General features: G+C 38.1%; 1 protein-coding gene across 6 annotated transcripts in view; it reads right to left on the reverse strand.

Annotated features, from left to right (window-relative positions):
- Positions 1 to 365: 365 nt before the first annotated feature.
- KLF12 (KLF transcription factor 12) overlaps positions 366 to 12,114 on the reverse strand; it is a 618,595-nt gene continuing 606,846 nt past the window's right edge. For all 6 annotated transcript variants that reach the window (XM_055360484.2, XM_055360485.2, XM_055360489.2 and 3 more), the window contains one exon: positions 366 to 9,948. In XM_055360484.2, coding sequence (XP_055216459.1) covers positions 9,767 to 9,948 — 182 coding nt within the window. In that variant the 3' untranslated portion in view covers positions 366 to 9,766. The remainder of the gene's footprint in view (positions 9,949 to 12,114) is intronic.

Here is a 12,114-nt window from a genome sequence, read left to right on the forward strand (position 1 = left end):
AAATCTACAGAAATCAGCTAACTGTAGCAGGTGTTAGATGAATCATTCCATACTTAAAGGATACGTAAAGTGGGAAGAAATTATAATCCCCAAGGATTCAATTCTGGACTCTGAAAGATGCATTTTTCATATTACGTGACATCTCTGGACTACTTTTTAATTTTATATTCATTAAAATATTAAGCTAGCAATCCCTCCTTAGGTGCTGGCTGTTATGAAATAAAAACGTTGCTTTTTTTAGAACAGACTCTATTTTGTTCCGTGTTTTAAATTACTATACACAAATGGTAAAACTTTTCATAACAAAGGTTTAATTAGAATGGTTAATAACTATGATTTCCAAAGTGTCTGAGTCAGTTAGGGAGTTTTGTTCCATACAAAATGCTTTATTTAACCTTCATGCCTTCATTCAGATAATTATACAAATGCATACAGTTAAAGGTTTAAACTCTATTTCAGTTCACAGCTCAATTCATAGGAAAGTTGAATACAGAAAAGCAATGCACCAACAGAATATGTCTGAGACACCATTAAAAACAATAACACTTGTTCATTTAAATCTCTGAGAATAGACTGGAATAATCATCCTCTGAGAGAATCTCATTAGGAGGGTCTCCCTTTACATTATCATAGGGCAAAAAAATCACCATTTTACAGTAAAAGGAAAAAAGCTCTGAGTATATTTACAATACATACACTATACATAAATACAAGAACAACACTTACATAATATTAATAAACTTATAACAGGGTTGCCTAAACACTACAGAGTATATAAATGCAGAGGAAACTATTGGGAAATTAGGTCTTTAGATAAACTGGAGAAATAAATTCATTTGCAATTAAAATCCTGAACAGAAAACCAAATGAAGATTTAAGAACTCAACACATTTGCTTGCCAGCATCATTGGGGGGCTTTATCCTTTAATGTGTAGGACCTCCTCTGGGCACTCTTAACTCCCTGGGGTCAGAGACCCAAGAGTCTTTTGTAAAATTACATCCATAAAGCAAATCAGATGCAGCCCATCTATTCAATTTGCTGTTCAGAGGCTTCAAGCCTAGAATAACTGTTTTGTAAACTAAAGGATGTTTTTGTATTTTTACACGGACAGATCTTGTGATCCAATCACCACGTATAATGAGCTAAACGTCAAGGAAAAGAAAAAAGATGCCTGCTTGATTTGGCCAAAGATGATATTTTTCTTTATTCCCATGTATTTTTTTCAAATATGACTGAGAGATTTATTCAAAAGAATATGACGTTAGAATTGACCCCCACACACCAAGAACAACGTCTAGACTACTACTAATTATAACAAAGTCATTTTAAGTGGCAGGTGGGTATCTTAAAGGTGGTCTGTTCTCATCGTTTCACAACACAAAGTTCTGAGTACATTCTTCTATGGACAAACATGAATTTGCTGGTTTCTCTTTTTTTAAATGAGCATGTTATGATACACATAATTGCATTATGATGCAGGATGACATAATACATAAGACGATGTTTTCAAGCTGGTTTTATAAGTACTTATCTCACATCCACAGAGAGTTGGTTTGCCATGTGATGCAATGTGTCCCACATAGACATGAACAAAACAATACAGTCACTACCCCACAGGGGGACAGTGATTTTTCAAAATGAAGCTTCAAACACAACAAATCGTGGACAGACACGTTGATAGGAAAGAGCCTTGAATATAGGCACCAGTGCCCCAGTTCAACAATATCCATCCAATGTAATAAAGTTTGAGGAACAAAATATACACTATATTCTGGATGTAATTACAAAATTCTGCCATGGGAAAACTAGAACACAAGTAGGGCAAAAGCATTTTCTATGATTTTTTTTTGCCATATCTTTAGAGCATGAAATTAGCAGAAAGGGAAGATGTTGGTATGTCCCTAAAATATCTTACTTTTTGATTGCTTGGACACTTTTATCACTAGATTTGGATACAAATTCTATCCTCTTATTAACCCTTACTTCTCAACAAAAATGAATCTCTGTGAAAGTCTTGATGAACCTGCTTTGGAAGAAGATGCAATAATTCACACAAGGAGTCCATTTATTGGTTCTCGCCTTGCACAAAGGTGGACTCTGTCTCAAACACTTCAAATTTCTAGAGATGAAATCCAGAAAGAAAAAGTACTGAGGCGACTGTTTCCACTATTCATCTCTTTTCAACTCACTTCAAGTTGTGGTTTTTGTTGTGGAGAAATTATTGCTTGTGAAACCCAATTAACTGAGAAGGGCCCCAGTCTGCAGCAGGTTGTGCACATGGAACACTTGCTTTGAGCATGGAAGAGAATTTGTTTATACAGCTTTTATCTCTTTCCCCAGCCAAGTAACAGGGAGAAAGATCATAATTCAGGAGATTCATTTTCAGAAACAGAAACACTATGAGAAATGACATTCTCTTAATGTTTTCTAAGTCCATTAGTACTTCCATGAATCAATACTGTCAGAGACCTTGTTCTACACAGAAAAGTGGGAGGAATTTCATTTCTCTGATGTTGGACAGCTTCTTACATAAAATTCAATTAAACTAACAACAATACTATAAACAAATTATTTATAAGACTATTTAAAACATTCCAACACAGAGCTGTTAAGTGAGAACTCTGAAAAAGAATTATCCATTATCTCTCATTTATTATCATCTGAATGTTTGATTGCCACCCCATTACCAACTGCAAGAGTGGGCTCTGATATTAATCACTAGGTCCATGGGGGTGAAAATTTCAAATGCATCTGAAGCAGATTCTAGAATGTCTATATTGGTGGAAAGGCATACAAAGAGTTGAGGAACTGAGAAAGTGTACTCAGGCTAAAATGCTACTAAGTATTTGGATGATTTTGGAGCTCCAGGCCAGACATTTATGAGAAAAGTGACAAGTTTGGGGAGACAACTGGTTGCTATTGTTTGTTTATAATGATCCTTCATGCATGATTTTCCAGGAAAGGCCTGATTTCAAATATTCAGTACCACTGTTAAGTCATGTGTTATATCATGTCCCGATATTTCACTTGAAAAATATGATGACTACTCATGCATGTTGTCCATAATAAAATTACTGAGAGTCAGGAATCTGGGAAGGTGGTTTCGGGACACCCACGTGCAGTGTGGTGGAGTGGGAAAGATACAGGCAGACCTCCAGGTCAGAGATAGGCGGTTTCACTTTCCTACTCTGCCGTTTACTATTTCTACATCCATGAACAACTCAGCCACACTTCCCATGCCTCCGTTTCCCATCCATAAAGTGTAGAAATGTTGTACAGGTTGCAGGTAACGTATCTAAAAATTGCCTAGTCTATTGCTTGGCACACAGTGTTTAATAAAGAATAGCTATTATCTTCATGGTTTGCTGAATGTGTAACCTTTCAAGGTACTTTAGTTTTTTCAGACAACACATGGAAAGAAGCCCAGTCAGAAGACTTGACTTCAGTGAGATTAAGGAACCCAGCAGCTTTCCTTTGACACTTAATTGGTTATTTTACTCCCTTATCCTGGTACATTTCCTCCTCCCTTTTCTTCTTTCTAACATTGGGAGGAGAAAACAGTGGATGTTTTTTTTGAGGCCTGTGGTCTGAGTCCATGATGGAAGTCTAAAGCCTGAATGTTTAATCACAGTCCTACTTTTAAAATTGCCCTTACCCGATGTGTGACTCTCCATGAGTATAATTTTACTGATAGCCTCAGTAGCTTGTTTGGGTGAATTTGTGCTCTGAGATGGCAGGGTTGGAGAATTTCCAGGGTTCATGTCTATTCATATAGTCTCATTGTATATTTCTATCCATGACTCCACTTTTAGCAGTACAGTAATTACAGGAAAAAACCTGTGAGCTTCTGAATGTGTATCTGGTAATTTTTAGGACTAACTGCAAAAATGGTTAAAGGCTAGGCTTACTAAGTGTCAGTGGTACTTCAACAGACTTTTTGGGGAGAAATGATTCTGTCAATATTCATTCCAAAATGATTCTTAGATGATAATAGGAAATATTAGGGGAAAGGGGAATGAAGAAATGTAAAGATGAATTTGTGCGTTTGATACGAGTGGATAAAATGAACAAGCAAACAAATATCCTTCAGTCTTTTGCACTAAATAAATTGGTGTTTTTAACTGAGCAAAACTTTTTGAATCATACATACTGTTTCATAAGTTTGGGGCAAATGACAGTCAACTTTTTATCCGGAAATTACCATATGCAATAGTGTTCACTGAAGATAAACAATGTTCAGATTTGTGTTCTTACGTTCTGCAAGTTAGAAAGATCAAATTAAGAAATGTTAATGTAAACAAGATTAGGTATATTTGAAAGCTATACAAGCTTTTTTTGTGGGCATGTGAACAGATTTGATTTACTATGTGCATGTATTTACTCTTTGTGTGTGTGTGTATGTGTGTGTGTGTTCACATGTGCAGGAAAAAACCCAGTCTTATTAAGAATTATTGCTGTGTAAAAGTATAGGAATATCTCATTGGTCATAATGTTTACTGACAGGCACTTTCAGCATTTAATTTATTTCTGAAAATGGGCATTAGCTTATTCCTATTGCAAGTATAGATTCCTTTAACATGTGGCCATATCCACAGCACTTAATCTTGTCAACATGTAGTTATACCTAAAAGCAGTCTCCCTGGAATAAAACAAGAATAAACACCTGTATGGTTGTTCACACTCTGTTGAGGAGGGAGATAACTGAGAAAAGAGAACAATTGTAAGATGCTCCTCTTTAGTACAAGCAAAATCCTGTGCAGCTGTTTTGCCCTTTTCAGGAAAAGACATTACTAGTTTGGAATCAGTTGTTTGCAACTTAAAATGACTTCATTATATTTTAAACCATCCTGGCTAAACCATGACAAGTGGCCACTCTATTTTGAACAGAACACGAAGAACATGCTCTGACAAAGTTGGACAGAGTTCCCATGGCAATTTCACTCATTGTGTGTAAGATATACAAGGCATATCTGAACAAGTTTTTTCTTTTTATTGTGATGAAAACTAGAAGCTCTCTTTCCCAACATACTTCATCAAACTATTTACAACCTCTGTAAAATTTGTGAGTTTGAAAATACTTTTTCCACTATCACATATGTTACGAATACAGTAAAATATCTTCACTCTATTTTTTTAAAGATGCAGTATCCTTCTATTTCATTTTCTTATGAAAATCTGGATTTCTATTGCAATTGCTCAGTAATTAGCATATTTAAAGTATCAATGGACATGGGTTACTAAACAGACATTACTCTATAATGAAACTGTGAAAATATAGCAATTTTTATGTACATTTCTTAACTATAAAATGCAGGCAGAGTCATATATAGTATTATAAGCCGGTTTCCTAATAAGGTAAGTAACTCACATTTCTAGACAGCATGGATTATTACAAATTCTTTTTAAAAAAGTTCTTTGCTGATATTTATTAGCCCACTGGCTGCTGCATATACAGTTGTGTACACACATGTGCATGTGTTGGGGCTGTCTGTACAGGTTAAGTGGAAGGCAGTGTGGGGATGAGTAGAAATGTCATATGGAAGACATGACTTACCAAACCCCTTTCTAAACTAAAGCCAAATCTAATTGAAGAGACTTTTCTAATGGGATGCACTACCTCAGAAAAACTAAAGGAAGAGATTTGGTCAATGATGTTTTATACTAGAATACATTTACCTGCTAAGTTTACAGGCAACACTGAAGAGCAAAATCTGAGACTGGATTATGAACTATGAATATTAAGGCTTTCTGGGCCTATTATGATTCATAAGAGTTACCTCACATTCAGTCCCTTATACGCAGACTGTAATATGGATGCTGGTATTCTTAACACTGCTTAATTTCTGTCAATCCTCACTATAAATGTTAAGACATCTTTAGAACAACATCATGGCTACATTTCTAAGCAGTCATAACAACATAACAAAGGCGTATTAATACATTTGAAGGCCTCACCTCACCAGATTTATTCAGTTGCAGCTTTGGTAAGTATAATAAATCAAGTACAGAATAAGGAATACTGCATCTTTATCCATATAAATGTTATCATTCTAATGAACTGATTCCAAAGTGCAGAATTATGTTTAAAACACAAATGGCAATTTAAAGTTAAAAAGAATTGTATAAAAATGAACACAATCTTTGTATAAGCTATTCCAAATTTGAACCATAATGAAAACAGCCTTTCTAATCACCTGGAACTGGCATTCGTAAACACTGTAGCATTTTGTAAGTTTTTCCCCTGACAATCATCTTCCTTTTTCCCACTTAAGCTTTCAAGTGAATGAAAAGTGCTCATTTTTTAAAAAAATGTGGTTTATGTTGCTGTTACTCAACTGCTTTTGAAAACAAATGTCCTATAGTGTTTTATAGAAACGATGCCAGGCAGAAGTATAATCTTTATGGTAAAGTCATTAGAAATCTCAGTCTAACTGCCTTAATAGAACTTAAGACAAGTTATCAAGCAGGCTTCTCAGAGTCCACACACAATTGACAGAACGAGGGCAGAGGTGGATGCAGAAGCGTGAATCTTTTTTCAAACAACTTAAGATCAGACCATGAAAAGGGATTCTTAAAACCTCAAAGGCTGAAAGTCATAACTTTTCAAATAATGTAACTCCCTTGAAATCAATCTCTGTACTGCAAACAGAAAATCAGGTCTACTGCAGCTGCTTAAGTAGTTAATGGCTCTATGTGTATAAGTTCCCAACCATGCACATATCCCCAGCTGCAAACTGAACAGCTTCAAATTTAAAATCAAAGAATGCTTCTAGTTACAGAACAACTGTTACGTCCTTTAGGATTCTACTGCTTTTCTGTTGCTCATGATGCACTGTGCTTTTTGAAAGAGGCTAGAAATGGACATGAGATGAAATGGAGGCTCTTCCATGACTGAAGACATTCCATTTCTTTCTGTCCCAAACCACTTTTTCCTTTCCATGGGGAAATACTTTTAGAAAACTCACCAAGGAGAATCTGCCACGTCTCAAGACAAGCCCCAAAGAAGTTTCAGTTCCTGAGGCTAGACCAGGGACTCAATTCACTTAATTGTGCTTAGATCCCTTCTTAGAAGTACTGATACGTCAAAAGGGGAAAATGATGGAATGCTGACAGGTTTTATCAGTTAACTTACCATCTCAGTCTGGTTTCCACTTTCAGAGGATGAGGGAAAATGTTCCCTTCCCCAAATCCATCCTATGTTATTAGAAAAGTGCAACTCATTTAGTTCTGTGCTAAATTTAAACCAAGCTGTCACTCAGGAAGCTTCCCCTGCCTGTCAGTTTTATGAATTCTAAAAACCAAGTCTACCTGTAATACTCTCAAGACATCTTTCAGCAGAGAAAAGAACTGGCTCTTTTTATGAGAGCAAGCAGGACTAAATACAAATCTACACTTCACTTGAGGGATGCACCCACTACTTGCCAACTAGGTGCTGGTACTAGTGCCAGGGGGTTCATGGCTGTGTTTGTCCCTCTCTGTGTTCTCTGTCACTGACTAGTAACCAACACTGGCATGCATCAAGAGACCTTTTTCTATTCTGAATGGTCACAGGCAATGTGAAGTAGGAGTTGCATATAGTACAAAAAAACTTTCCAGGTGGTAAAAAAACCCACTGGTTGATGAGTAGTAGACTGTGTAGCTAAAGATGCTATTTATCACTAGAACTGCAGCCCTTGTTGGAGGGAAATTGCTTGATGAATTTTTGAGACCTGGCAGACAATATAGAGCACATATTTGTGAAGCCATAATTTGACCTGAAAATCATTACACTGTTGCTTAATGTTTTAAAAAATTCCTTTTGAATACCATCCAACACAAATTGTCCTTGTTTCAACGTTCATAGTTCTCGCTTCGTCAGAATAAGATTATCTGAATTAGAAGATGATCCTAAAAAGGATAATTCAGTAACCGGAAATTATTTCAGAATGTCCAGACATTTAAAAATGAGCTAGTAATATTGTGAGGTTAATATGTGCAATTCCCAAAATCAAGTGTTTGTAATTAAAATATATTGCAAAGGTCTTTGTTGGAGACCTTTTATATCTAAGCTATAAAAAATTCTAGCAACAACAACAATAACAACAACAAAAAATCTCACCAAGCCCCTCAGCCACAGAAAGCTGGAAAAAAAACCCAGCTTGTAGTGGGGACAAAAATATGGTAATTTTTCTGAAAGAATGCTCGTTGGTGATGTATTGCTTGTTTACTGTATATTTTCCTAGTTGCAAAAAGGTTCATAATTTTAGGGGGCTGATGGAGCTAACACCTTCCTCTCATCCTCTGCACAGGATGAGTGGGTTCAATATCCCTGCAGATGCCAATGCAGGACACCTGGGTCCTGATACAGTTTAGAAAATGAAATCGGTATAGAAGAACCTATTGGAGAGTCACCTATCCTTGGCTCTCCAAGAGAGGAAACTAGCACCATGTCGGGCTTTCTATGGGAAGCATTCTCTTTCCACTGATTCAGTTCCAAGGAGAACTGACCCATTAACCGAAGAGTTAATTCCCGGCTATGCCTCCCTTGCCTTTCTAGTCACCAAATAACTGTTTTCAAACAAGAAAAGGGGAGCATAATCTTTAATTGTGGTACTCAACCAAGCAGGACAACAAACAGCAGAAAGATTACCTCAGTGCTGTAAATGGAACCAAGACATCTAAAATGCTGGGGTGTTTTTTACAATCCCTTTAGTAAGTATGAAAATTGGTAACGTGAGTCCTCAGTGAAGTTATTGTAGGAAAGTCCTTTTATTCATTATTGCTTTTCTCCTCAAGAGGCGCATTATTTCCATCTCTGCTTTGTCTGATTTTTCATGTTCACTGACTTTGCCTGGGCAGCCCCACCTCTTACCTTGGTGCCAGTGTGTCTAAGAAAGTTTTTTTCCCCTGGTTCCTTGTAATCAAATACTAGGGGCAGGAAGAGATGATGCCTAGGTGACAGAACACTGCAATTTGAAGTGGGGCAGTAGTTTTTTAGACAGGCTCTTCCTATTCAACTACAGAACACCTCTGTGCCAGTCCATGCCAGGGCAGAGACCAGGACGAGACTTCAACTGCCCCTCTGCTCGAACAGATGAACAAAACAGAATCGAAACAAAACAAAAACAATCAACGACAAACAAATGAAAGATTCAATGTTGGTTTTCTTCAGGGCATGGCAGAATGACAAGTTGCGAGTGATATCTAGTGGCTGCCATCGCGATTGCAAAGGGCTGCCTGAGTGCCCTTTCTTTGCAGGTAATGGGACCTCTCCATCTGCTTCTTCGTTTCTACTTTCATGCTGCTTGCTGGTAACAGATTGGATGTGTGTTCTAGCTTACTCAGATTGTAACTAAAATTTCTGTAAAAAGGGGTTAAGGGATGGGATGATGGGAGATTCATCCAAATTTAAAAGGTCTTGCTCTAGCCATCAATTTGTGGTAGGTGACCTTTAAGGTATCAATAACAAAATGTCTGACAGCTCAGAAAATGTACAAGCTACAAACATCTTTAAATGGCAGAGGACACAGCACGGAAAACAATGCCTGTCTCTTCAGCATTTATGTCACTGAGCTCCCAGGCCCGCGTAAAGACGGTTCTCGTCTAGTCATGATGGGGGTTACCTTCAGACCAAAAGAAGTGTGCCTTCTTTTTCCTGCTCTGGTTTCAGACATCGTGGGATGGTGATGCCCTTTTGTGTTAACACTGTGAAGGGGATTCAGCCCTGCTGAATTGGGTGCCGCTAAGAGATCCAGCTCTTACGCTCAGCTGGACAGGTAGCATTCCTCACACCAACATATGCCTCCGGCGGTGCAGGGCCAAATGATCTGACCGGGAAAAGCTGCGATCACAGTCCGCGCACTTGAATGGCTTCACTCCCGTATGTTTGCGGTAATGCCTCGTCAGTTCATCTGAACGAGCGAACTTCCAGGTGCAGCCTTCCCAGGTACACTTGTAAGGTTTCTCTCCTGGAAGAAACAAAGGAACACAAGCTTTGGTGCTCCATCCATCACTTTGCCATAACCAGGCCAGTACTCTATTTTGTGAAACTGGTGTTCTCAACGAATTTTCCCGTTGGTAAATCTTTGTCGGGAAACCTTACCATCCCACCAGCGGTCTGGGTCAGACAGGTGACGGTTTCAATCTCGTCTTGCCTGCTGTGACATCTGGCAAGCTAGTTAACACTGGTGTCCTCCATTATGACTTTGCCATCAACATATAAAGGCATGGATTGACTGCCACTGGATATATCACCACTAGTAGACTAAAAAGAAATTATTAAAGCTTTACCCAGTTTGATCTGATTTTAAGGCTGAAAGTCACAAAGAATTCTTATGGTCAAGCAGTTATGCTTTGTTTCAACACCCCCCCACCCTTCCCCCTACCAACTGTGCATCACTTAGATGGCTTAAGGCTATTTTAAAACACAATGTCCAAGAATATACACAAAATTTTACTGAACGATAATGTACTCTACTACCTCCAGATATCAGGTATTAAGTACATATTGTTCATAGATACCTACTTTTTGCTTGTTCTTTGGGGGAAAATCCTAGATGCCTTAATGGTGTAAAGTTTAAGTACATTTTTCAGGACTTAAGAATCAGGGTAAGCCCTGAGAAATTATCACGTTGGTCCTAGAGCTAAAATTCACAGAGAAAAGCTGTCTGAAGAAGTATGTAATTTGACCGGGTCTCTCAGTCAACTTGTAAGGACAGTAAAATATGCAAAGGCTGTGCTGGGAAAAGATACACTAGCCATTGTCCAAATGAGCTCCCAGGGGGAGTGGGACAATAGTTGACCCAGGTGTGCCGTTTTCCTGGATCTCATTCAGAATGGGAGGCTTGTCCCCATGCAACCCCACAAAAACTGATCTCTCTTCTGCCCCTTACACCCAACAATCTACAATGTGCTCCTTGGCCACATATGGCCTCTGGTGAAAAGAGCCTAAGATAGGGAAGGGAGCTATCTGCTGTTCCTCATGCACGAAGCTACAAAGTGGGTATTGTTGACACCACTTCACAGATGAGAAAACTGAGGCTTCAGGTAGTAACATTACTCAAAGCCAGTAAAAAGATCTGCATGGCTCTCAATCCAGTGCTTTTCACTATTTTACAGTGGAATGGATAATTCTTACCCCATCTAAATTTTGTCACAACTTCAGACAGAGTTAGTGTCACTTTCTTAGGTACGCCCAAATTATTCACTTCCTATTTCTATGACATCACCTATCACGATATACCATAAAGATTTCGTTTGGACGCCCTTCTGTACCAGTTTCTGAATACTTGGAGATCTGGGACTATTCTGCCTCTACTATTTCAGTGTCACTGGAGCCTAGAAGAGCTGCCAAGCAAGTACTTGAATGTATTAATAAAACTGCAACACACACACACACAAATACACACACATAGGAACACATATGGCAAACTACAGGACCCTATAAATGAGATGTGCAGGTAATGCCTACGTGGGAAAACTAGTCCAAACTGGACCCAACATTTTTCATTCAACTGTTAAATCAATGCTGTCTATGTGGATTCTTCCAAGATCAAGCAGCCCTTTCAGAAGAGAGTGAATAGTTCAGGCCTGTTAAATCTAGAAGTCTGATGGACTAATTGTGGCCCCAGGTTGCTCTAGGTTTTTCTGAAAGGGCTCCTTTTAAGAAAAAGCCTACTGCCTGGATTGACACCAAACCTCAACTTCTGATTCACTGTGGTTGTCCCATGGAGACAAAACTGTATTTGCATGTGTCTACTGACCAAAGTTTGACAGAAATGAAACAAAAATCAGCAAAACCCCTAAGTTAGAAAGATTGGAGGTGTACTATACAGTATTATCTACATGCTTTTACGTGTTACATGTCATCTCTACATGTTTTTGAAATTTATACTATGAGCATGGGTTCTAATAAGTTGAGCTTGATATAATTCACCTTTTCAAAAATACATCCATCTTTGGTACATTGAGCTGAGCTAGTTGGATGTTGGTCACCGAGAGCCATTTCTTAGCTATTTCCTGTGTTGCTATGGAACCAGCTAGAGAGAGTGTAAGGCCTAAAAAGAAAACAATAAAATCTCATCTTCACTGGAGATGAGCATTGCTCAGTTGTGTAGTAGAAGGACGTGTCTTGG

Source organism: Gorilla gorilla, chromosome 14, assembly GCF_029281585.2.
Source record: "Gorilla gorilla gorilla isolate KB3781 chromosome 14, NHGRI_mGorGor1-v2.1_pri, whole genome shotgun sequence".
NCBI classification, from domain to species: domain Eukaryota; kingdom Metazoa; phylum Chordata; class Mammalia; order Primates; family Hominidae; genus Gorilla; species Gorilla gorilla.